The sequence below is a fragment of the Centrocercus urophasianus genome, unplaced genomic scaffold, assembly GCF_019232065.1.
Source record: "Centrocercus urophasianus isolate 14NV4802_14NV808 unplaced genomic scaffold, USGS_Curo_1.0 seq_16, whole genome shotgun sequence".
Taxonomy (NCBI): Eukaryota; Metazoa; Chordata; class Aves; order Galliformes; family Phasianidae; genus Centrocercus; species Centrocercus urophasianus.
In genome coordinates, this window is record NW_024884711.1 from 2,247,901 (window position 1) to 2,274,707 (window position 26,807).

A 26,807-nucleotide genomic window follows, 5' to 3' on the forward strand; every position below is an offset into this window, starting at 1 on the left:
GTTGATGAAAAATGATAGAAATGTTTATACTCTTTCCCTGTGTTTCCTGTTCAGAAGGTCCTTCAGTGTTAACTTAGGGTATTGAAAATATAATGATCAATGCAGGTTCTTTGTGAATCAGATTCAGATGTGCACGTAAGGCAGAAACCAGAAAATCTCTTTGGGACAGCTAAATCAAAGTAACACTGTTTCTCTGTTCCTTTGTTTTATTGTATCCTGAGTGCTCTTTCATCTGTACTTCTATAAGCTTCTTCCAAGTGTGAAACTGAAAGGAGAAGTTCAGTTCTGCTGTTACTTGTGTTTCTGTAATGCTTGCAATGGAGTGATTCACTCTCTTTTCTGTTTGTTTTTTTTTCTTACAGTATCAAGCTTTTGGCTGTGCAGGAGCTGCTTGATAGAGAAGCACTGGAAAAGGTATTTAAAATGTGCCTAGTACAACAGTAGTAATAGGTTGGAGCTCTTAAAGCACTCTGTGTTGGTAGGATTTCTTAACACTGTGGAAAATCATGTGGTATAAAACAGGACCTCTTTCTACCTCCATAGCACACGTAGTTGAGGGGGCAACACTTTGTCCGAGTTGTCTGGTTTTGGTGTTTTTAAAATAATCTTGGAAGGTTTACAGCCACTCCTCTTGCAAAACAGGATAATATTACCAAACTGTCATTGTGTGCAGTAGTCAGCTTCTCTGGCATCTCACACCCAGTATATTTCTCACCTCTTCGTCAGACGTTCACCTCCCCTTGGCCCAAGGCCTCCAAAAACAAGGCTTAGCCAGAATAAATGACCTGGTGGGAATTGCTCTTTTTTGCCATTATTTGAAGCTGTGCAGGAAGCTCTTCAGAAAAACTCTGCAACAGAAAAAGGATCTTTCTAAATTGAGCTCTGAATATTTGACATCTGCTTTTATACATTGCCAAGTTTAAAGAATTTAAAAGCCCAGTTTACCCCTCTGGAAAACAACACTATGGAATTATGTAAGTCTAAAGAAATTTAGTTGTCTTTATTTGTTAAATACAGGAGGCTAAAAGAAGACTAGAACAAGATTCCTTGCTCTTGCAGGTTCAGGCTTGAGAATGCATGCTGAGTTTTATATTTGTAAATCATATATCTGCATGATACTGCAGGAATGCAGAATATCATCAAATAATATTTTAGTATTCATTACAAGATTGATTTTCAGCTGGTTTCTTTTTTCATGGGAAGATTTCTGTAAGTTAGCTGTGGACATAATAACCTAAAATTATTGCACCACAATTTCTAGTGTGTCATTATTTCCTTGACTACAGTGATCTATGTTGTTTTCCCAGTATATATAGTCTTACATATTTTATTATTTTTACATGTTTTTCCCACCTTGCTTACTGACAGTGATCCCACCATGAGAAGCTTTGTGTTATGCAAAAAGATAACTTGTTAAATTTTCAAAACCCTGATGTTTGTCAGTGGAAATTTGGCCAAAAGTCTTCCAGTAATTTTTGCATTTACATTGAGAGTTGCGAAGACAGAAGTGGTGATAGGGTATAATTATAGGTCCTGGCTCTGAACCAGCTTGTCTTACCCTTGGTGCTGCTCATCAGGCCTTTGTCTCTGTGGAGTGCTGCTGGCACCTGTAAGTACCACAGCAGCCCATTAATTAAACAGGAAAATAATCGATGATCTCTGCGAAACAGCCAGGTCACATGAGAATAAAAGAGTCATCTCTACTTGGAGGAAATTCTGGGTGGAAATAGGGATCGTGTTTGTTTTGGCCACAGTCCCTCAGGCCGTCCCAGCAGGTACCCACATGGCGTGGCAAGCTTGTGTACTTGCTAACCCAGCTCACCCTGGCTGTCACAGGATGGTGTTGCTGACATGTTGGCATTCCTCTGCTGCAGAACGGCCACAGACTTTTGCCCAGGGCAGTCATGAATGCAGGTGGCAGGATGCCAGGTGGTAGCTTGCCTCTGTGACAGTCTCCTTCCTACAAGGGTGTGAGGCCATCCAGGCTGCAGAGAGAAGTATTTTAGGTACCCAGGTGTGCACATGTGCCTCATCCTATAAGGAGCTTCATTTCCTCTGCCAGGAGCACAGCTCTGCATCTTTCTTTTTAGATAATAACCAGAGTGAGGCACCTAGCCAGGTGACATTTCACATTGGTTTCTGTTACAATATTTGAATCTGTTTTGCATTTCCTAATGCAACAAGTATGCAAAAACAGCTGCAGTCATTGGTGCTTTATGCCAGCAGACACATAGGAAGAGTTGTCTTCAGAATACTTTTTTCTTTGTTTTGTAACTAACTTTGTGTTTTCTCTTAAAGGCACTGCTGATAAAAATCTGGGGGCCACATTCTCAGCTGTAGTAAATTAGCTCACCTTTGCTTAGCAGAGATACTTAAATTTGTGTTTGTTGTTCCTCCAACCTGCGTCTTTAGAAGGAAGTAGTGATGGTGCTTTTGGGTTGGACTTCTCCATTCTTCTGCATATTTTGTGTGCACATACTTCATCTTTTAGTTTGGGATAGACCAGCAGACTTCCTGTGGTCTGCAATACAGGCTCAGGGTGAGCAGAAACCTCTGCAGTATTTCTTTCAGTAAAAGCAACACTTCAGTGTATGCAGAGCAGGAGACTAAACTGAAATGGGTAGCAATGCTCCCAATTAGCTGCAGTCAGCCTTGGATCTGTACTTCCATGCAATTAAATTTGGGTGTGGGTGTTATCCTTGACATTTGCTGTGATTTTGTGTTTCAGTCACCTGTAAGTAGTTTATCTGCATCTGGCTGTATCTCTGTGAAGCCTACTGTTTAGCTAAAATACAGAGCTAAAAATATCCTTGTATTCTGTCAAAAGTTTCCTCCAGCAGCCCTCCAGGCATTAACTCTGGTTCTTGAGTTCATCTCTCTGCCTTGAGAGTTGAGTTACTGTGGAAAGTTAAATAATCTGTACAACAGCTTTCTATTTAGTAAACCACTGGTAGCATTTTGTAAGGTAAGCTTTCTTTTGGGATCAAGTAATGGTAAGCCATTATGTTCCTAATTGTATATTAATAGATAAGTACATCTGCTGTTACTTGAAATGAGAAGGGACCGTTTACTCCAAAGATCAAGCAGTTTGCCAGTTTCCCACCCAGTAAGCACAAGTTGTGTAATTCCGTCTGCTCAGCAGTTTTTAGAAGCGTGGAATTCATTTACAGAATGACAATTGTTCTGCTTGCTGTGAGAAGTGATTTAGAGATACGCTGGGCAGGCTTATACAAGATAGGAATTGGGGTGAGAACTGCCATTTTTTTCAGGGATAACGTTGAAGTTGATAGGTTTCCAAGCTGCAAGTTTCATGTCAAACTCTGTGCCACTGATTGCAAATTTCTGTTTTGGGAGCTTGGTCCAAGAGGTCAGTGAAACAAAAGAAAGAAGAGAAATTAATTACCAATAGGCTTGCATTCTCTGTTTGGGGATTTTCACCTTCACTGGTGAAGCTTTGGAAGTCACAGATAAAAAGGGGTTGAAAGTCCTTTACCTGGTGTTGAGGTCCTGTAGCTATGAAGTGTAGGATACATTAGTTAGGCACCAGATGTGGCCACATAGCTTCTAGATGACTTAATATAGAAGAGATCTCTTCCATCTCTTGGCCAAACATTATATGTTTGTCCACAAGGCACTAATGCTGGTGTGAACACAAACAGTTGGGATGATAAAATGAGTAAACTGATCAGGCTTCTCCAGATAATTTTTTCTTCCTCGTGCAAAAAAGTTATTTCTTTCCTTGAAGAGAGCATCTTTATTCTATTGAATGAAAATGAAAGCTTAGCAAATGTAAGCAAGCAAAGGCTAGAATCTGTGCTATTTTTTCTGATTTTTTCCTCAGCTGCACAGGCAACAGCTGGAATTGTCTCCTGTGATGGGAAGCCCATTTCCTATGTTTTGTCCCTCATAGGAAAGAGTAGATGGCTGTATGTGGGTGATGCTCACTACATACAGTGCCTCCCTGCCATGTAGAATTTTCATACCATGCCTGAGGAGTCAGTGAGCCATAACCGAAGTGACACCGAGGAGGTGGCATTATTTACTAAGAGAATTTAGTATTCAGATAGGTAGCTACCTGCCAGCAATCAGAAGCGGGTCTTGGCTGAGGGGAAATGCCTTTAGGTGTTGAACAGGGTGAGTAATTTTATCTACTTTTACAGGGTAAAACCCAAGAGATCAGGACAGGAGGGGGTGCTTCTTTCTTTTCCTGTGGCATCACGCTAACAGTGAAATTTCAGCTGCTGTGAAAAATGAGCTTATAAATGCTGAGCTGCCCTGTGCAATCCCTGCTGTAGTGTTTGCCTTTCTACACGGCGCGCAGAGAATTTTAACTAGAAATTTGCTTTTGTTTTCTTGATCCAGTGTACTGTTTCCTCCAGATATTATCTGAACATAAAAAGTATGACGTCAATTGAGGTTCCAGAATTTCCAGTATGAAATGAATCTGCTGGAAGTTTTTTATTTATCTTTTGTCTGCTTTTGAGTAGATTGAGCCAGATCAGTGCTTAATCGTGATTAAACCCATTGTAATCTCCGTTCTTTATAAAATCCCTCTCAGAGCCAGGCAGGTTGTTTATTTGGGAAAGGTTATCCGTAGGAGCTTTGCAGTGTTTGGAAGAGAGCTCCTGTTTTCCATGTATATGGGTAAGCACAAGCTGTGTGTTCACTCACTAGCTGTAGCTGCACTATAGTAGGCTTCACGTGAAGCAGTTAGTCACCAGAGCCATGTGCCTGACCCATCATCTTGGTTAGAATGCTAAGTGGCTGCTCATGTCCTAAATGCTGCCCTTGCAAGCAAACCTTAGTCATCGCCTTCAAGCCAACCTGGGTGCTGCCACTGATGATTCCTGTGGGAAGCACAGGGCATCCCCACTGCAGGTTCTGTGACTGCTGTCTGAAATCTGCAGGTTAAACCACTTGGAGTGCAGCTGTTGCCTGTGCAGCCAAAATATCCTGTGTTGTCCCCTATGGGGACAGGCTGAGGGAGCTGGGCTTGTTCAGCCTGGAGAAAAGAAGGCTGCAGGGTGACCTCATTGCAGCATTTCAGTACCTGAAGGGAGCCTACAGAGGGGAGGGGAATCAACTCTTTGAAAGGGTAGAGAACTGCAGGACAAGGAGAAATGGTTTCAAGTTGAGGGAGGGAAGATTTAGGTTGGATTGTCAGGGGGAAGTTCTTCACACAGAGAGTGGTGAGCTGTTGGAACAGCTGCCCAGAGAGGCTGTGGATGCCCCATCCGTGGAGGTGTTCAAGGCCAGGTTGGATGGGGCCCTGGGCAGCCTGGTCTGGTATTAAATGGGGAGGTTGGTGGCCCTGCCTCTGGCAGGGGGTTGGAGATTCATGGTCCTTGAGGTCCCTTCCAACCCTGGCCATTCTGTGATTGTCACCACTGTTGAATCTTCTGGAGAGCAGCATCTTGCAGCAGTCTCTGAGAGAGAGGGCTTGTCCTAGCCTCTTGCAATCTTCCTTGGCTTTAGAGCTACTGATTAAAAATATAAGGTAATTGACAGTGAATGAATTAGTCACTGGAGAGCAGTTGAATTTACTGTTCTCAGAACTGTCCCTTCCGGAAAGAGGTTGACCCCTTTGAAACTTAAGTATGCTAGGATGTTCCCTACAGTAGCAGTCTAGCTTTCAGAGAGCAAGAAAAGGAGATGTGGGCTATGCCGTCTTCCTGTTGTCTTTCTTTCCTTTCTCTTGCTTGCAACCTGTGCATGGATAATGCTCAGCACTGCAATCTTTTTTAGACCTCATCCCTAGATCCAGAAACCTCTGGGTAAATGGAAGAATACCTGGTATATACCTATGCCACTAAGCTGGTTTCAGTTGATTGGAGCACAAGGCCATGTTTCCTGTCACAGTAACTGTTAGGGAAATCATGAGCTCAACCCAGACTTCACAAGGGTGTAAGGGAAATGTGTAGAAGTTGAAACGCAATTAAAGTGTATCAAATGGATGTGAACATCAACTTTGCTCTCACTCAGAAGTGACATACCTGATGGCATTCAGGGGAATCACAGTGTTCTGCTATTGAATTGTTGACACCACTTCTTGCAGTATGGGAGGCTTCTTCCAGGTTATCCCATCCACGTGGTCTGCAGCATGGGAAGCACATGATCTGTGCGACTTGTATCTCTGGCTTGGTTGAATGTTTTTTTTCTGGTTGTTTTCCATCTTTTTTCTTATGAAGCACTGCTATGCACATTACTGGGAGCCATGGAGGGCACAGTGGCTCTTCAAATGCCTTTCTTTAGGAGGTGCTCTGTTATTCTATCTGGAAGCATAGCTGTGTGTCTGTGACAGCTAGTGATATGGACACTGCTCCTTATGCCAGATGGGCTTTTTTTTTCATGAAGCATCTACTTTGGTCCCAAGACAGAAGCTGATCTCATCCATCAGTTAAACCATTCTTTGCGCTTCCAGACCAAGGAGAGATGAAAAATGTATGATTACAAATGTGTTTAAGTTTTGTCTGTGAGTAATATGAAGAGCCCTTGATCTGTCATTTTTTCCTTGCTTTCTTTTGTAAGGTGGCAGAAGACAAAACCAGTTCATAGAACAGGACAGGTTTTGAAGCATTTTGAGTAAGGTTATTTATGTTTCTGGTTTTTTTCCCTGTTTAGTAGTTTGTCATAGCAGCAAGAGTTCTGTAATGTCATCCTAAATCTTTTCTTTTTTTTTTATTTTTGTCTGCTTATGTGAATTAAGTAATGTGTGTGCTCTCTATGGGGAGCCAGAGTTCACTGCATCTGTTTGAGCAGAGCTTTGGTCAGGACTGGAGAACAGCGTGTGGCCTCTCTGGGAGGGGTGGGTGCTGCAGGGTGAAGACAAAAGACCAGCTATGACATACAAACCTTTAAATAAAGAATGTGCTGTTTCAGAGGAATGAGTGTCCAATCAGACTCTTTAAATTAAGAACTAGAAGGGTGAAAAAGAATTAAGAAGAAGCGTATGAGATTTAAAAAAGAAAGGTGAGATGATGTTCTAATGGTAGCAGCCTGAAAGAGATGCTCCTAGTAATAAATATCCAACAAATAAATAATGGAATAGGATACAAGACAGATACAAATAGCTTTACAGAAGGTGGCACAGTGTCCTGTAATGTAGTGTAATCAGTGCCTGAGGGAAGAATAAATGTTTGAGACTGGTAATGGTTGAATCGTATCATATTACTCTTCTCTTCCTTGTTTTTGGGTTCTTATCATGAGAGAGAATGTTTGTTCCAAACAAAGATGTAAACTAGCCAGGGAAGATGGTAATATAACAGCAGGAAAGGAATGGATGGAAGTAAAATGCCCTGTGAAATGGAGGTCTTTATAGAGGAGGTGACCAACCTGACGTAGTAATGAGAGCTGTTCCTTTGTCACAGTCAGAGCAGTTCTCCTAACACACTGCTTTATTCTTGCTCGTGATGCATATCAGCACAGTCCAACATTGCCTCTCTGTATATCCCAGAAGCTTCAAGAAAAGAAATCTTACTTGCATCTGTAGAAATGAGTAAACTTTGCCATTGTAGTGGATTGGGACCTAGCTGGATCCTGTGCTTGTGCAGCTTTCCTTGATAAATAACATTCAAAACTGTCTGACTGCCCCATTCCCTTGTGTTCTTTCTTTGTGTTGGCACAATGTCTTCCCATAACTTCTCCTTTGGCTCAAGGCTGTGTGCAGGTAAGCAGATTCAGATCATGGCAAATAGCTCACTGGATTCATTTGTTTGGTTTTAACTGGCGAACAAGAAACCGGTTCTTAGCACTCTTGGGTCTCATGTTTCATAGGCAGACTTTTATTTACCTTCTATATGAAGGGCTGAGTTGTGATAAGTTGATGTTCAGCTCTTGTAGTCGTGGTGTGTGCTGGGTGAGTGAGGTTGCTGTTCCAGTGGTATGGTTTTGCACTACACTGTGGAAGTTGATAGGAGCTTCCTAGTTGCACGAGAAAACTATTGGCCCAGGGACTAAAAGTAAAAGAGAGTTCTCAGAAAGATACTGACTGCTGGTTGCCTGCTGCCTCATATCTAGTTCAAATGAATGCACAGGTTAGCTCTCCAGACATCTGCCGTGCAAGCTGTGGCTCTGTAAAATGGTAGCCACGATCACAGAATCATAGAATGGTTTGAGTTGGAAGGGACTTAAAGATCATCTAGGTTCCAGCCTCCCTGCCATGGGTATGGTGCAGCATGAAGTGCTTCTCTGTGCTCTGGCTAAGCATTCAGTAGCACACCTCATGGAAGACTTGCAGCTCTGGTCACTGCTTCAAGCACTCTGTGTAGCAGTACGCTTGTAATATTAAAAAGCAATAAAAAAATCTATTGCCTCATTGCCTTAATAATCTCAGTAATACCTCCCTAAGCAGATGTGTGTGTTCCCTGAGAGATGCTCTGTGCTTTTTTTCTGTTGGCTGAAGTGGAAGCAAAATGAAACTTGTCTTCTTTGTTTGGAAATAATGAGACGGAAAAAATGAATAAGCAACTGAACATTTACAGCAGGCAGCATAGTAATAAGTAAATAATTCATCTGTGTTGTGGCTATGATTTTAGCAGAGCCAACCAGTTGAGCAGACTGCTTTATAACAATATGGGGAAAGTGCTTGAACTCAACCACTCATCTCCTGTAAAAGCAGCTTGATGAAAAAGATACCCTTGTAATCATGAGGGTTTCTTTTTTGTTCTTCTTTGTAGCGTATCAGCTCCCTTAGCATGCCATTATGCTGTTAATGATTATACTGCCTACTTATGCAGACAAAAACACTTACTTGAAAAGGCTTCAGGAAGGAATTGCAAGGCTTTATGCCCATCCTTGACAGGCACGTGAGCCTTAATTCTGGTATTATGTTTAAAATAATGTTCTTAAGAGTAAGAAAATAGGTCTTCAGGAAGAGTCTTCTGCAAAATAAGTCTGTCCCATGAAGCACAAGGAAAAAGCTCCGCTTGTAGCAGAAACATGAGAAATTAAAAGCCTGCAAAACTGCTCGTGTGCACAAGTTGGCCAGTATGGATGTTCTCCTTTGTAGCAGAAAGGCAGCATAGATTTCTGCCAAGCACAAATTATGACTGCTTCCTGTTAAATGACAGCCGGACCGAAAGATGTTTCGTGCTCTATTTTGACAGCATGCAGTTGAGCATCAGGTATCCACCTTTAACAGTGCCCCCAGCACTTAAGTTACTGTGCTGCTTCTCGGTTATTTCTCTGCTCTGCACCAAAGCTTTCCATGTCTTCCTTTTCAAACTCTATAAAAAGACACTGTTTATGTAAATAATAACTGGTGTATAGAATGAAGCTGGAAGGACACGCCAGTGAATGATCTGAATTGTTGTCTCAGGAACACTGTGATTAAAAGATGAGCCCAGAACTGTTTTTATGGGCTACAGTCTGTTTTTTCAATCATATTGTCAAGGATAAAGAATGTAATTTCCTCTCAGATATTACAAGGAATTAAGCAGTCGAGTGACTGTGGTGAGCTGTATGTAATTCATCTGGGAGGACAGTGCAGAAGCTCACTGTTGAGTTTTTCCAACATAAGCACTCAGAATGGAAAACAAATAACTTGAGGGTGCAAACTAACATTCCTACCGCTCTCCAACCGATCCTTTAAAGCTTCATTTAAAGAAAAAATAAAAATCCACTTTGATTCAGACAGGTTTGTGTTACGGAAACAAATCGTTATAAACTTTTGATAGTTGAGATAATGTTAAATTTATCAGCATAATTATTTCCCGCACATTCATGAAGTACAATGGGTGAGTAATACAGCAGCTGCAGAATGGAGCCTCGTGTTCCAGTTTGGTTCAAATCCATGGGCTGGCTCCAAACACAGCCGAATTCATAAAGGTGCTCAGATACGTCCTGCAAAGGTGATGTGGATCCGTGCTTTGCTTTAGTGTTCCTCTGGTGACTAGAGCTGTGCTGTCTTAATTGCTTGCCTGTGCTGGACATAACTGGGCTTGGACAGTGAGCTTTCCTCATCCTGTCTCCTCTGAGGAACTCAACCCAGGAGGTTTCCTTTTTTCTGTATTGAACTTAGAAATGATCTTTGCAGCAGAGTCTGGAATTCAGGACAAAGGTTGCTACGTAGCTTTTGGATGATGAGGCTCTGGCATGGTAGATGCTTGCTCTCCAGCCCATAACGTGGTGCTTGAAGCTGTCAGGAGCTAAAAAAAGAAATCTTTCTTCTGTGGATGTCTCTCTGAAATACTGGTCTGCTACGTGAGAAGGAAAAGCAGTGTTTTTTTCAGACAAGACTGAACTGTGCTCATTGTACCTAATTGAGAGAACAGGGATTGGTTGCACAGCTGGAACCTCGTGGTGGAGGTAGGGCAACAGAAAACTTCAATCAACTTGCATCGCACTGGGTCTGGAAGGAGCTCGTATTTTCCAACATAGATGTGTGTGTATGCATGTTATCACAGCATACAAGCTTTGTCCATGGTGATGGTGCCTGTAGGTGCAGTTTTATGCGTGAAGAGAGACGCTGGTCAAGGCTGCAGCTGGATGGGCAGTGCTCAAGTGCTCTGCCTCTGTTTTGCTGCTCGCAGTGAGTTTCTGTTTGAGGGATGCATTCAATAATGTTTGCAAAGAGTGTGGAGGATGGCTGGACTTAGTCATCAATCTTAACGCTGTGATTTAGCTCTAGGAGCGATGAGCCAGTGAGTACAGAAGGGAAGATGTTGCCCCGGGTCCAGATGACATGGCATGAACAGGACGCACTAACATGGCAAGATGGGCTGATAACCTTGCCAGGAGTAACTCCGCGTCCGTGGCGTGTCCAATAGATTTCTTCCTTATCTTAGCTTTCATCATACAGTTTTTCTCCTAAAGTTTGTTACTTGGCTTTTGTAAACCACACTTTTTCTTCACTGTAAAGTTATTCATGAGAGGAAGGAAGTGCAATCCTTTTCCATAACAAAACGTATCAATATATCTGAGACCTTTGTTGTCTGTGGAGTTTTGTTCTCCTTTGAAAATACCAATAATTATCTGTCTGGCAGGCCTCCATCTACCTGCCAGGGTCTGTTTGCCTTTTTGTGCTATCAGTGCTTGAAGAACACGATCGATAAGTATTACAAAACCTTCCATGAGGTCTTCCTGGAAGACAGTAATCGAATGGGCATGTATAAAACATTAGTCACAATAGCACAGGGCCACCCCCTTCCCTGCATTATCGGAGTGGTTCCTCTGAAAGGAGGCTGCAGTGCATCCCACACATCGGCGTCTGCATCCCCATGGTGTGTTTTCAGGAGTGATCAGGGTTTGGCTTCTTCTGCAAACAGGAAATGGATACGCTTCAGGGAAAGGCAAACAAGCAGTGAAGGCCTGAGACTGCACTGCTGTCAGTAGGAAAAAGGATCCAGTGTTGAGTCTGTCCTAGGCTTTAGTCATAATAATGCTTCCTTCTCTGCTGTTATGTTTGGTTATGTGAGAACCCAGGCACAACTGCACAGGCGACTTGAATGACAGGTCCAGATTTCTACTTCAAGATTTTTCCAGGATCTGCAGTTTAAAACAGGTAGTGACTTTTGACATGACAATACAGTTAAATGTCTGTCTTTCTGATGCTGAAAGTCTCCTTTTCAACTGCTGCCAACTCCCTCACTCTTTGTTCCTTGTACTCCAGGTCTTTTTCACCATGATGATTTCAAATCTCTACTCGTGTGCCATCCCTTAACATATCTGAAATGCTAAGGAATTGATAGAAGTTTCATATGCACCTTGTCTAGTCATGGAATTTACTCCCCCAGTGCCTCTTAAAAACGCAGAGACTGTGTTATACACGTAGGTCAGTCTGAGAGTATTGCCTCCTGTTTATTTCCATCAAAAAACTACAGCAGATGCAAAGAGCAAGCACAGTAACACCAGTTGATAGAGCAAACTCTCAGCTACAAGAGCTACTGTTTGGTCTCCATAAACGTTCAACAAATGCCCATGAATGTCAGTGGGTGCCATTTTTCCTGCATGGAGGGATTCAGTGACGCACCTTCACTCCATCCACACTTCCATGTCAAGATGCCATTTTGTCAGACTGCCCCTCTGCTGCCATCTGTCACACAGCAGCAACATGTAATGGAATACTGGTGGGAAGGTTCAGCCTCTACTGCCATACCACCAGCATCCACCTCTGATGTGGCAGGCCAACGTGAGAAAATTCTCTTTCTTAAGCAGCACTAACACCACCTTTGCTTTGAAGAAGCAAACTGTCATTTACATTTGCTGCTGCACTCTTTTGGCCTGAAAGCTTTTGTGGTAATTGAAGAAAATGAGCAGTTAATTGCTTTGAGTGCCTTTCTGAACTTTAGGCAATGATTGGTGCACTGAGACAAGACGCACCGTGCCCTAACAACTGGCTCTTCCATATGATGTCTTTTCACCCTCTTTGCAGCCTGTGCTCTGACTCAGGTGTGGAAATAAGCATCCTCCAAAGAGTCATCACTGGCTGATCAGAAATGCATAATTATATGTTTTGAGCCTCTAGGCATTGTTTTCCTGGGTTGCATTTGATTTCCTAAATGTTCAAAGGACTAAAGCATCCTCTTTTCAGGCAAGGGATGCAAGCATGCCTGGCTCAATGTGCTCCCTAGCACCTGTGCTGCACAATTAACACTTGCCAGGGCACCGTGCCTTCCCTCCAGTCTCTGCTCAGAGGTGCATGTCTTTAACTTCTTCCAGCCAGTTAGTCATAACCTTATTGCTGTCCCTGTCTGCTTCTGAAGTGGCTGGCAGCAGTAGGTGCAGGCTCTTTATCAGGGTAAACAGAGAGCAGTTACGTCTTCAGATCCTCCCTGCTTGGGTAAATGATGGGTTGATGGCGAGCAAAGGCCACAGGGTTTGTCCCAGTTGCTGGCATGGTGGCCCTTGTCGGCTCCAAGCGTTGGTGGCAGGCAGGTGGCTGTCACAGGGGGTCACCTTTCCAGAACTGTTTGCCAGGAGTACAACCAGAGCCCGTGTGCAGTACGTTCCTGCAGCCCAGAGGCACTTACCAGCTAGCACTAAGCTGCAGGAGCCACCACGACACTGGAGGAGCCCTTCTGCTGCAGATAGCACGCAGTAGTTTTGGATCACTTATGTACAGGACTCAATGAAGAAAGCTGATTTCATTCCAGGAAACCTGCAGGCTGAAAGGCTTGTGAGGAAAAACAAAGCTAGAACTTTTCTCCTTATGAGGATTTTGGGGAGGGGGAGAAATGCTCTGATGGAGGTTTTCATTCCAGTCTTTTCTTTACCACTTGAGTAACAGCTCCCCAAAGGGATTGATGTAGATCTAACTTTGCAAAAGAAGGAGGAATATTTTTTCTGTGCCCTGTGCGGGCCACGAGCTTGTCTGTAGATTTTTACTGTACAAGGGAAAGTGTAATCTTGTTTGATGTTGGGCTTTGCAGGCAGAACAACATGATTTAAGAAATACACTTCTCAGTTCAGCAAAAAACATGACCTGAGCAAGTACACTGCCACAGCTTCAAAATCTGTGTGCCTGAGGGCCCTGGAAAATGGGCATGAATTAAAGTCAGCTGCTGCAGGGGAAGCCCTCAGCTGCTGAAACGGTACCCAGAACTGGCTGATGGCTTCATCCAAACAAACCATATAATCATATATGTTGTCTTTCTGATATGAGCAAAGTTAAAGAAAATCAATTTGGAGGAAACCAAATATTCAAACTACTTGATTGCAGATGCTCTTTTCAATAACACGATGGTTTCTGTAACATTACTCAGCCCTGCCATGCTGGCCACTGGGCAGCAGCAACCCAGAGATAAATTGACTCTTTTGTCAGTTTTTACTCTTTGGACTAAAGAACTGAAATGTGTCTTGGCCTTCCAAGATAGGAAAAGGTTGGTTTGTGGTTGTGTGTATCTTAGAGGCACATGCTTACAGCTTCAGCATCCAGGATACTGAACTCACAGGTAAGACAGTTAGTAAAAGAGCGAGGTTTGATTTGTCTTCTTGAAAGTAAAGGAAAAATAGACATGAGAAGAAAAGTAGATGGCAAGCTGGAAAGGTGCAGCCTTTCTTCATTTCACTATGCCCATATATCATCCTTACCATCCTACCATCTGCCAGGAGACGGCAGCTCTTCAGACTGAGTCTGGCCAGAGGTGTGTGCCACCACAGAGGAGCACTGTGCATAGCAGACACTGTGTCCAGTTCTGGGCTCCTCAGTGCTTTGGGACATGGTGTAGTGGACAATATGAGTGGTAGAGTTCCAGAATCCTTGTTCTGCTTGTGCATGCTCTGTAGCTCTCTGACCACATGCATAGCAATGGAAATGGGTCTGGGTGCTGTGGCTGTACAGCAGTGCCCAGGAAAGCCAATGTCTGTGGGCAGCATCACAAAGATCTGCTGTGTGTGCAGATGTGCAGCCAGTCCCTGCGTGGACAAGAAATCTCAAGCATCCAGAATGCATCTACCATTCCATAGCCACAGTCAGTGCATGGGGTGCTATTACAGCAGGTGTATTGCATGCACAGCTGGGCTCTGGTACCTGTTTTCTGGTTGTCATTTTTTTACTTGCCCATTGAAATGCACATGCCTCGTAGCATGGAGGATCTCATTCCTCTGCTTTATCTGCCCTCACATTACTCCCAGCCCACCCTTGACTCATTAGTTTGTTGCAGGTGTATTAGCCTGAACTCTTCACATGCCAACTTGTTTCTTTAGAACCTCCTTTCAAGCCACAGGCACTTCCTGGAGCTGTAAACCCAAAGTGGTTCTGTCAGCTGAGTGCAGGCTGTTGAGTCTCCTCCCTTCCTCTGGCTCCTGTGGATTCACTGGAGAGCAGCCAGCACTGCTGCTTCCTGCCCCTAAAGCCCCCAGCCCAGCTCCCCAGCACAGGCTGCTGCTTTGGGGGAAAAGGAGCCCAAGGAAGAAACTTAGGCATTTTTCCCATACCTGCTGCTTGCAGGGTTGTTTTTACCCAGCCTCCACTGATGCTATGTCTCTGGGCCCCGTCCCAGACCTCCTCCTGTGTGAGCCTTCCTGGGAAGCAGGGGTTTTGCATCCCACATGTGTGCTAAAGGCTGGCTTTTGTTCTTTCCACATTAGCAAGCTTCCCTTTTGGGACTGGCCTAGGCTACTGCAGTGGTTAAAAACCAGAGCTTAAATTCTGTAGCTAACAATCTGATACAACTTCCTTGGCCTCAGGCAGAAACGACATCAGATTTGTAGCTGGGCACTGCTTAACATTTCGGTGGGGACCATGGTCTGTATTCCACGGTGCGCTCTATCAATGTCTTTTTGCATGCTTTTTTGCAGTTCTTTTGAAAGTCTTACAAAGCTGATCTTTTTCCTCCACCTCCCTCTCTGTCTCTAGTTTTGTATGGAGCTGAACCAGCCGATGCTGCCAAACATCCGCAAGTGGAAGGGCCCTAGAGGATGTTGGAAGGGTGTTGTTTCCGAAAAGCCCTCAGGCCAGCTACCTAAGGTACATTAATCTCCATGTTTGAACTTTTGCTTCACTTTTTTTTTTTCCCCTCTAACCAAGGACATATTTTTAATCATATGTTGAAGGCAAAACATTTTGCAAATCTTTTTTGGCAAGGTTGGTGACTTTTTTTTTCTTTTTTTTTTTAATTTAAGCTGACTGTTTATATAGAACTCGACCGTCCTGTTGGTATTTTGAGAGAATCATTTTCCCCAGCCTGTGGCATAATTATAAGGAGAAAAGTGCCTGTTTGTTTTGGGGATGAGTAACAGATGAAGACAGTACAGAAATGCAGAAGAAAGCTGTGTGTCAGGACAAGGAAAGAGCCCTTTGTTTTGCCCATCATATGCTGCAGTACTTCTGACTTTTTTCTGCTAGTCAGCTGAGCTTGCTATGTACTGCAGTACTGGCTGAAATTTGGGAGAGCTTCCAGCTTTACAGCTTTGCAAACGAAGACCCTACAGAGGGGCTGTTCAGCATGCTGTCCTCATCTGGCATAGGAGCATATCTAGCATGTTTCCTGAGGTGCCCTGCACGTGTATTAGAAATATTCCTTGGACTCCACTGAAAAACAGCACAGTGCTGTACTGTGCCGAGGTGGTGATGGTTGCACCTGCACCCTTGGCAGTATTCAGAGTAGAGCTGCATGGGGCTGAACTTTACTAATGGTAGCCAAAGGTGGTCTGTCCCAAGGGGAACCTCTTCCCTTCAAGGGTGCTAATGGGATTTCAGGGCAAAGTCCTGCTGACTGGAGGCTGCTGGTATCAAACAGGATCACTGTCACCATGCAGCTGTTACAGCATGGACGTTGTTGTGCAGTGGCAGCAGGAGCTGAGACTTGTAATGAGACACACATTCGGCTACTTTCATCTCGTCTGAGTGCTGTCATTGTTAAATAAGTGGCTCCAGTTGTAACCTGAATGCACAATTCAGGATGACTCTCTTATTTCCAATGCAGAGAGCAAATCCCCTTCAGGATGTTTTTATTCCTGGATGGAATCTTTGTTTTGGGATCTCTTGTTATGCGAGGTCATTAGGGCGCTGAGTTTAAACACTTGTGTGAAGTTGTTCTCTTTGCTATGTCTTTTTGCCTTAATAATAGGAACTATTGGTAATTGTCTGGGAGTTTCTGTGTTACATGTAGGTTATTAAGTCAGTTCTTTCTTGAGCTGTATTTCCAGAGATACATTCCAAAGATGAATGTTTTGACTGTGGATCGAATAACTGGAAATCGGCGTGTGCTGTGGTAGGGATGTAAGGATGAAGGATTTCTCAAACTGTGGGAGGAGGCTGTGGCCAAACTAAAAACAGCAATGTTACTTACTGACTCTTCCCTTTAGGTGCCTTTGCAGAAGAAAAATCTGGCTACCCTACAGCACCCTTCACACAGCCAAAAAACCTTTTCTCTCCCTTAGGTTACCTGATGGGTTCATCAGGTTTGGACACTGTGTACACAAACACAGTGCAATGAAGTAATGCAGTGTTACTCTTAAATATGTAGCACCTTCAGCACAGACTGCTCATGGGATGATCTGCAGCGCTAAATAGAGGGCAGTGCATCACACTCATGCTTCCACACTTCCCAGTCATTTCACCTCCTACCAAACACTGATTTGGGCCACTGTATTGATGAGAAATCTGAAGTCAGGGAATTGTGGGGAGCTGCTGACAGCTCTTCTGTTCTTCCGTGTCTTTTCTAATAGCCTACTCAGGTTTCAGACATTAGACTGGAGTTCGGTGGTGAGTTGGCCAAAGATGCCACCAAAGGATTTTAGCCAAACTTCATACTTTCTTTCAAGGCTCATAGGAATACAGTAGAACAGGTAACACTTTCTTTTTGCAGCCGAAATGGAAAGCTTTTCCTTGAGATGGATTTAACTGTGATTCACTACGTCTGAGTGATACCAGGGCAAACTGTGTCTGTGTGATGAGAGGAAATGCTTGACAGGCTTTGAAGTAGATACTGCTGCTGGTGTAATGGGGGCAGGCAGCTTTCTGGAAATGCTGCATTCCCAAGTAGTCTAAGAAAACCTTGCAGGGTGATAGACACTAGGATGAAAGAAGTGGAAACCTGAACATGAATCACTTCAGTTGGAAAGGAGACAGAGAGAACTGACAGGGCTGAGAGGTCTGGACCAGATGTCTTGCCAAGAGGCTGAATGAGCCTGGGTATTTTTAGCTTGGGCATGACAGAAGTCTGTAAGATCACCTATGGTGTGGAGAGAAGGAATGGGAAAGGATTGCTTGCACTGATGTGCTGGTGCTAGGAAGAGGCTGTCAGGAGAAAGGCAAGCAACTATGCATGCCAAGTATGCTCTCCTCATAAATGAGTACCACTGACCACTGGCAGAGGAGGGATGCTGCGGATGCTGAGGACATAAACTACTTTATTATTGACCACACTGAGAAGAATCAGATTCCTTGCCTGGAAGAGCAGGAAGTGAAGGACATGTGTCAGCCCAAAGATGCACACAGGATGCTGCAGCTAAATCTCTCACCACTGCAGCAGAGCTGAACGTGCTCTACCTAAGATAGAGCAGCTTAGGAAAGTATTGGATGGAGCAAGCAGTGCTCTGCTTACCTGGGGGTCCAAGAGCCAGCATGCAGATGTGAGTAGCAAGGCAATATGCACTTCAACTCAGTGTGCTTGGTGGCACTGCCCATTCATCCCACATGTAGCGGGGGATTAGGGCCAGGGTGAAATAAAGAAGCTTTTCTATCTGTCCTAGGGTGTTGTTTCTCCCTTCAACCAGTGCACAGCAAGATCCACCTCCTGTCCTCAGCAGGTGCCAAGCCACAATAGACACCTTTTACCACCTCCACATATTTGGGAAGTGATAATACACTGTTGCCAATAGCAATACCAAGTTGACTGAAACATTTGGGTTAACGTTTCATAATTTGGGCAGAATGTTTTATTTTTAACATCTTATTATTGGCTTTTCTCTTGCTTTAATTGCAGGGAGTGGAATATTCTGGTTTTCTCTGGGATACAACAGCTGGCATTGAGCTCAAAGACGCTTCTTTTCAGGAGAATGTACAGACTAATGGCAATGGGAGACACTCGTATCCTCACCCATATATTGCACATTTCAAGGTAACTCAGTTCTGCCAATTGAGATGAGCTTTGATTTGAAAGTTTCGGACAGGAGGCTGGAAAGAGTCTCCTAACAGATTAAAAAAAAAAACAAACATTAGCATCAGGCTAATTAATCCATGTTCATCAGTCTCTATGGCTCGGTTACAGGAAGGTGCTCAGTGATCTTAGTAGGTGAGGTTATCAGCAGAGTCAGTCCTTTCCCTTAGTCCTGTGGGAGGGAGCCCTGCTGCAGTGGAGCATTGAGGCACATGAGGCCAGTGGACCTTTGGCAGTGCCTGCAGTCTGATAGAGTGACAGAAATCACCAGTCACCTCGTTCAGCTTTTAGGGAGGGGAGCATTGAGAAGCAGGGCAGCCACGGCCCTGTGGTTCTGGTCAGAGCCAGAAATGATGAGTGGAGATGGGGTAAATGTAAGCAGAACAGATGTGCACGGAAGGCATCGTGCTTCGGAGAGGCTCAGGCTGATCTCTTGCATTGCTCCAGAGTTTCCATTTTGAAGCTTTTTCACTAGGCTGCTCCTGTATGAGTGAACTTCATGCAGTTTGGAAACTGACTCTTTCCAAGCTGCTCTTGTGTGTATGGATGAGTGAATGTACAGCCCCCTTCTCTGCACTGGCTGTATTCAGTTTAGGGAGTTTGAGAGAAGTTTCTAATACATAAGCAGGGCAGGATTAGAAGTAAGCATTACTTGTGCCACGCGACAAAGTGAGCCCCAGAAGGTAAGCAGAAGATTACGGGGAGCCAGCAGCTCATTTCAAGGTACATTAAGTTTCCTGACTAATCTCTGTGGCAGGCCAAGGCAGATCACAGGAGAGCAGTAATTAGTCCACGTAATGAGCAAGCCATTATTTGTAGCTTAATAACAACTGGTTTTGCATAAACTGGTTTTCGTAAAGAATCAGCTTCTCTCTGCAGCTGCTGTAGAAAGAAACTGCATATTTACAAAAATCAGTTTCCCCAGAACTGAAGGGCTGCCACAGTAGTCCAAATAGAGCTGTCTTCCCAAAACAACAAGGCAAAACACAACACACTGTGTGCAGCATGAAATGGGTCCCAGTCACCAGGACTTACTGCCAAAAGTGTATGGAACAGGGGAATACCTTTGCTCTCTGACCTCCCTCTGCCCTGTGCTGCACTGCTTTCCCTCCTTCCTCCCCCAGGTTGGGATGAATGACCTAACGCTGGTTAACCTTCACCTGGCCTTGGCTCCTGCAGTGGGGGACAACGCAGGGAAGAACCACGACAGCCACAAGCTAGCAACCTTTGCACAGACTTTGCAGGAGACTCTGAAAGGTATGGTGTTGTCTTCCTTCCAGTTAGCATCTGCACGTACCTCATGAAAGGAATTTCACATATGGATATAACTGTCTTAGTGCAGGTTTCACAAGTTTCCTCATCAGCTGTGCGTTGCCTTTACCTTTCTTTGAATGGTGCACAGCGTGCAAAGGGTGTTTTTTCTCTGCTCACTATTTTACAATCTATTCTAATTAACACAAATACCCCAGAAGATCCTGCTGCCTTCAACCACACTTTTCAAGTGAATCTCCTTGTGATTTTATGCTAGCATAAGGGCAAATCCAAACGAACAGAAGAAAAAGATACTGGGTTAAAACTGATCTACTTAATATCAGAACAAAACTAGCTGGCTTTTTCCCAAAGGAATTTTGTTCTTTGTCTATTTTTGGATATTTGGAAGCACTTTGGAAAACCCAGTGGAGGTCAGGAGATGCTTGCTAAGAGAAAGCAGACCAGAAACCACCTTTGGTACGTGGATGCAATAAGTAAAACAGTTCTGTTGGTTTCAGACAAGTTGCTCTGGTTGTAGCCCAGGATGAGTGACACCAGGATTTGTATCTCAACTTGAGCAATTTAACAGACAGCTGAAGAATTTGCTTCTTATTCTGATTCTTTCAGGTTTAACTCAGTTTCCAGTGGAGCAGAACAGCAGGTTTCAGATTCAGAGTGGTGTTGGCATTGGTGATCTTTTGGTAGGAATAGAAAAATCTAGCCCTTTGCTTACCGTTTCACAAAGAAGTAAAAGGGTTACAAGGTTACAGTCACGATGATTTTCCTCTTGGCATGGTTTTGCAAGGTCAGTCACTTGAAAGCATTAAAATCCTCTTGTATAACACAAGAGGTAATTACAGTTTTTATGCATGTTCCGTTGTTTCTCCTTTAGAGCTGCAAGAAGTCAGTTGAGCTATTTTTAAGTGCTACAGATTCAAGTATTTGTCCACATACCTCCTGAAAGAAAAGGATGAAGGCAAACAAAAGGGTCATTTGTTTAATCCCAGAAGGCTGAATCGGGATGCAGATAACTGTGTTGCTCTTCCGAAGTCAACGGAGATGCATTTCCTCTGCATCTAAATTTAGGCTGTTGACAGGAGGGCTTCTTCTCATTTTTGTTTTCATTGCCATGTGGTGGGCACGTCACTGCAGCGTGTTTGTTCTTGACTCAGTCTTTCACAAAAGGTGAAGTTCAAATTCCTAACGTGTGGGATGCAGGTCTTGTTTCCTAAACAAATACTTGTGCACACGTGTTGTTTTGAGCACTGAATTACTCAGCCAAAATCAAAGGCAGGCTTAAAATTACATTTAAAAAAAATATTTATTATTTTTTTTTCTTTTCAAAGCCAATCCATCAAATATGATTAATTGAGGCTGATTTGCCTGTTGCTATTCCAATCAGTCCATATTTCTGATCCCATTTTGCTAACAGGCGCCTTCTTTGCTGCCTTACAAAGAAGACGTGCTCAAGAAGTTCAGTTAGGCAGTCTCCTGTAACGTCTCCATCCCCCACAGCAGCTGTGTACCCACATTTCTCCCATCAGATGAGTGCGTCCGGGTTCCTTCTTGTCCTCCTTTACTCTCAGTTGTACCAGAGAGACCTGGTGGTTGTCTGCTGCTGGTAGCTAACTCTGCAGCAACCCTTCTGCCTTCTCTTAAGCACTCCACCCGTTCATATCCACTGTGGTGACCATGACCTTGCAGACACTATCTGTAGTGCTTGGACCCAGGCTTGGCTTAGTCATCTTCTTCCATCTGGCTTGGCCACACTGCAAAGTGCCCGTGCATCAGCAGCTTGGCCTAGAAGACCTCTGAGAGGTGGTAGGGAGCTTCTTACCAGCGTGAGTGCTGCCACATCCTTTCCGTTTTGTTTTTCGTGCTCTTCAGAAAGAACATGGGGATGTTCTTAACTCATTAGGATCTGATTCAGGGCATGTGGAAGTCAAGGGAGAGTGTCCTTCAGGGTCGCTTTGTACTGCTGTGGAACAACTGAGGGTTTCACCATTGCTGCAGGACAACAAAATGAAGCTCTGCAGATGTCTTGCTGCGCAGTTGTTCTGCTAGGGATTTGCAGCTACGTGGAGCACCAGGAGCTTCTGGTTGAGGGGACCAGAAAGAGACCCTTTCCTTTGGTGATGGGCTGGAAAATGGAGTTTTGGCTTCTTGAATGCTCACTGCACCCCGTTTATCCCTTCTCTGTCCACTTTATGTTATGGTGTTATGATTGTATGCTTAGCTGTTCTGCATGAGAAAGTTTAAAACAGAAAAGAATACAGTGACTCATTTCCTGTGCATACACCAGACTGACTTTGTACCTGATTCCACGAGCATATCTAGGTGTTGATTATTTTAGGCTCTGCTATTTCTGTGTCGTTCAGAATCGAGCAGTCAGTTAAAATTTCCTTTTGTGATTACGATTTTTAAGACATTTTTCACGTAAGGCTGGAAGATTTGCTCAAATAAATATTTTGTGCAGGACCGAGGTGCTGTTGCTAGGATTCCTGCCTGCCTGTAGTTTGTAATCCCCATCAAGGGTGCACCCCAGACCTTTCCACAGTGGCCTTCCCCCCTTTATATCAGGATCCAAGCACTGCCTTGGCCATTCAGCAAACATCAGTCTGGAGGACTGTTTGGAGGACTGCGGCAGTGCAGCAGTTGCACTTGTTGCAATTTCCTGCTGCATCACGAAGCCCAGATGTGAAACCATCAGATTCTTCTTGCCGGTCCAGATCTTAGCTCTTCTGCACTGCCAGCTCACAGCAAGCATGCTGCTTGGCGTGCTGCAGGAAGGGGAAGCCTGCCTGCCTCACCAAGATGAGAGCTGCAGAAGCGGAAGGTGGCATTTCAGAGGCACTGTGAAAGCACTTTGTTCAGATGATGAGAGCAAACCAGTTCTCTCCAGGGGCTTCGTGCTTCCCCATTAGGTAAGCACTGACTTTCTTCTGGGTTCCGACAAATCTTAAAATAACTTGGGCTCAGGCTTGTTTTTTGTCTTTCTTCTAAAGGTGGGAAGGTCAGTATCACGGGCACTTTGCAGAATAACATTTAACGTCGTGTCGTGTTCAGTGTGAGCATGGCTCGCAAAGGGCACAGAAGCTACAAGTAGTTTCATTGGTTTTCATCACCTCTCTGTATTTCAGCTAGCGGCGCGTTTAGAAGTATTTATGTTGTTGTAAATCATAAATCACCAGTCTCTCTGCCCTCCTGCCCCCTCTCACTTCATCTCTGTAGAACTGCAGGCAGAGAGGAGTGCAATGGATTTCATTGTTTAACTTGTGCTCCCTCTTTTGGCTTGCTACTTGTACAGCAGCAGCACACAGCAGGTAGGTTTATCCATGAGTGCTGCTTTCGGTAGAACAGTTTCTCAGTCCTCTTCCTCCACACTTCAACCACAGAAAGCAAAGGCACTTAAAGAATATAACAGTGGCCTTCTTTGAAATCGGCTTTGTGATCATTTTTGGTGCATCCTTGTTGCAGATTCCTCCTTTTCCACAGTACCAAGGTCTGTGTTGCAGCAGTCTGTGCTCAGCTGTCACAGTCCTGGAGTCCATCACACCTTTCTGGCAGGGCAGCAGGCACGTCCATCCTCCTCTTACCCCATTGCACAGCTGGGATATCTCCATCTCCAGCTGTAGAGCTATGGAGAGCACATGCTGTGGATATAAAATTAAGGCCCAGAGTTTCTTTTCTTACTCAGGGTTGGAAATAAAATGTAAGTGAGGTCATCTTATTTCCACAGAAAGAAGGCATTTTGGACAAGTATTTCATGTCATTTCCTTAGTTCCTTTGGAAATTAGGCCCCAGTCAGATTCTAACATGTTGAAGTTCAGCAGTATTTCTTTAGTCATCTGGGAGAAGGAGAGCTTCTATAGCCAGTGAGTGTCTGCATGGTTTGTGAGCTAACCTGCAGCTGACAAGTTTGCAGGCTGCATTTCAGGCTTGTTTTTTGAGATTTCCTCAACACACAGGTTTAGAACAGGCACTGCACTTTTGGGGCTCCGATATATACTAGCAAAAAAATATGGCTTCTGGAGTCTTCAGCTTAGTCAGTGTCGTAATGAAGGAGTCAGAGCTGCTGGTTTGTCTGTGCTCCAGGAAATCCAGAGGAATCACCCCTTTCCTATCCCAAAAGGCAGTGCACATCACTTTACACGTTGAGGACTGTATGAGCTTTTTCTTTGATGGGGAGTTCACGTCACCACTCTCAACATGCATTGAAGCTGATCTTCAGCTCTGTCCACAGCTCCCTGGTTGCAGTTTGCCAATTCACATGCATGAGCTGATCAAGGTGCTCTGCATTTTGTGGTGTGACAGCTGTGCGTGGCTGTCCAGAACGTGGCTTGTCTTCCATGTTGCTGCTGCCACTGCTGAAACGCACCACCCACCACCTCACTATGCTCATGTCCACTGCTTGGTCTCCATAAACATTCAGCAAGTGTTGATGAATGTCAATGGGTGCCATTTTTTTCTGCAAGGAGGAATTCAGTGCCATGGCTTTGCTTGATCTGCACTTCCGTATCAGATGCCATTTGGTCAGACCTTCCCTCTGCTGCCATCTGTCACACAGCAACAAAATGTGATGGAATATTGGTGAAAAGGTTCAACCCCTACTGCCACACCACCAACACGCACCTCTGATGTCGCGGGCTGACATAATTAAGTAGGAAGCATAGCTTTTGGAGCAGAAGGAAAAAAATAAGCTTACAAAGTCACAGATTTCTACAAACTTCCAAGACTAGAAATGCTACTCTGTCACTGTGAATAGCAAGCAGAGGATCCCAGTGTAATTAAGCTGATATTTAAAAACAGGCAAGAAACATGCACTGAGCGGCCACAAAGAGTCCAGAGCCTTCTCTGCTACACGTTGGACAGGATGGCCACGAGTAAGTAGTAGTGGAAAAGGCTTCAAACAGCATTGCTTTCAGGAGTTCAGAGTAAAGTCAGGTTTGCTATAAAGTACTTGTGTATTTCCTCCTTTCATCATCTGTATACCTCCTCCTCTTCTTCCTTTTAAGCTGTGGATGTCCATTCTGATTTAATTTCTCTTTTTTTCTTTTCATTTTTTCTCTTTTCCAGGGGAAAAAGATGTGATCATCCTGGGAGATTTTAACCAGGCTCCCGACAGCAGCGACCATGACATTCTGAGGAAGGAGAAGTTCCATCACTTGGTCCCTTCAAATACATTTACTAACATCAGCACAAAGAACCCCCAGGGATCGAAGTCGCTGGACAACATGTGGATCAGCCGGAGTTTGAAGAAGGTTTTCACAGGTAGAGTTTCTGTTTGGTTAAGTCACGTAGCCTGTGTGAGCTTAGCATTGGGTCAAATGTGAGTGATACTGCTTGGCATACAACTACTATTGCTGGACTGCAACTACCTGAAAAGAGCTTGTAGTGAGATGGGGGTCGGTCTCTTCTCCCAGATAAGAACTGATAGGACAAGAGGGAATAGCTTTAAGTTGTGTCAGGGGAGGTTCTGGTTGGCTATTAGGAAACATTTCTTCTCAGAAAGAGTGGTCAAGCATTGGAACAGGCTGCCCAGGGAGCTGATGGAGTCTCTGTCCATCAGGGTGATCAAGAAGCGTGTAGATGTGGCACTGAGGGACATGGACAGTGGGCATGGTGGGTGGTGGTTGGACTAGGTGATATTAGACATCTTTTCTGACCTTAGCGATCCTATGATGCTGTGGCTTCCTGTAGCTGCCTTCAATTCCTTAGCATGCTAAGTATTTCTTTTGCAAGCTTGTGGAAATGTGTTTAAATCCAGGCACCTCTTTCATACCGATCTTTTTATGTGATTCTTTTTCTTGCAGGCCACTGGGCTGTTGTGCGAGAAGGTCTTACAAACCCGTGGATCCCTGATAACTGGTCCTGGGGTGGAGTAGCCTCAGACCACTGCCCTGTGCTGGCTGAATTTTACATGGAAAAGGACTGGAACAGGAAGGAGGTGACGCGGAATGGAAACGGGGTGACCGTTGAGCGCGACTCAAACACTAAACACGAACGATGACGTGAACGGGAGGAGCCAGCCCATAGCCCCTGTTCCAGGGGTCAGCCCATAGCTCTGCTTGCTGGAGACACAGCTGTGGAGCAGAAGAGCTGCTTCCCCCTCTCCTTCCTTCACCTGTCCTCCCCATGTCCAGAAAGCATCAGCACTTGCCTCCGCTGGCTCTCGCTCTGCGCCCTTCACGGACAGCTCTGGGGTGTCCCAGGGCAGTAGAGCAGCCCGTAACTTTTTATAGGGATGCGATGGACCCATCTCCATGCCTGGAGATTTGGATGAGAACTGTACAGAAAATAAAGTGTACTTTTAATACTGTGTAGGATTTTGGCTAAAATGCAGCCAGGCGGGGCTTTGTTGTGGGGGTGTTTGTGATGGTTAATTTCTTTGCTTCCTTGTGAACTGAGGGGAATAGCAGAGGGCACACAAAGATTCACTCTGTGGATATTCTTGGCAATTCCTATGTGAGCTCAGCACTTGCAAAAGCTGCTAATTCTGGGAAGCAAGAGAGGTGCTGGACCCTTACATGACCAGAAGGCCCTGCATGGTCCCTATGGCCCAGAGAAGCACCATGCCTACTCAGCCCATTGTCAATATGGGCACCTCTCTTCCTCCCCTTCCTCTCTCTGTGCTTCTGGGAAGGGTGCATTTTGTCCCAGAAGGGAGTTGTGGAGCCTGCTTTGGCTTTTAGCTTGCTGTGCAGCATTCACTGCTATTTTTCCCTGTGTAACTTTCAGGAGCTGGGAAAACTCTGACTCATGCCTTTGTAGAACTTGGTTCACTCCTCTACCCGCTGACACTGGAGGCAATGCCCTTTGCTTTGCTTCCTGCTGGGGATCTCACAGGAAAAACTCTACTCCTCTGGCACAGCAACTGCAGCAGATTTCTTGAGCAAGGAGGGAGGATCAAAAAGGAGGGCGTGCTGTGCCTGGCTCTGCTCATTGGTTCTTCAGGGAGCTGTATTTTCTATTGCTCCTCCTGGAAGGCAGCACTGCATCCAGTGCCTGAGCCCA

At 44.6% G+C, this 26,807-nt stretch overlaps 1 protein-coding gene across 1 annotated transcript; it reads left to right on the forward strand.

Moving 5' to 3' along the window:
- The first annotated feature begins 379 nt into the window (after positions 1-379).
- LOC122159304 (endonuclease/exonuclease/phosphatase family domain-containing protein 1-like) lies at positions 380-26,114 on the forward strand. The gene is made up of 6 exons (XM_042816768.1): positions 380-414; positions 15,296-15,406; positions 18,369-18,503; positions 19,667-19,799; positions 24,870-25,064; positions 25,607-26,114. The coding sequence occupies exons 2-6, from the start codon at positions 15,302-15,304 to the stop codon at positions 25,801-25,803; spliced, it is 765 nt and encodes a 254-aa protein (XP_042672702.1). The 5' UTR covers positions 380-414; positions 15,296-15,301; the 3' UTR covers positions 25,804-26,114.
- The last annotated feature ends 693 nt before the right edge of the window (positions 26,115-26,807 follow it).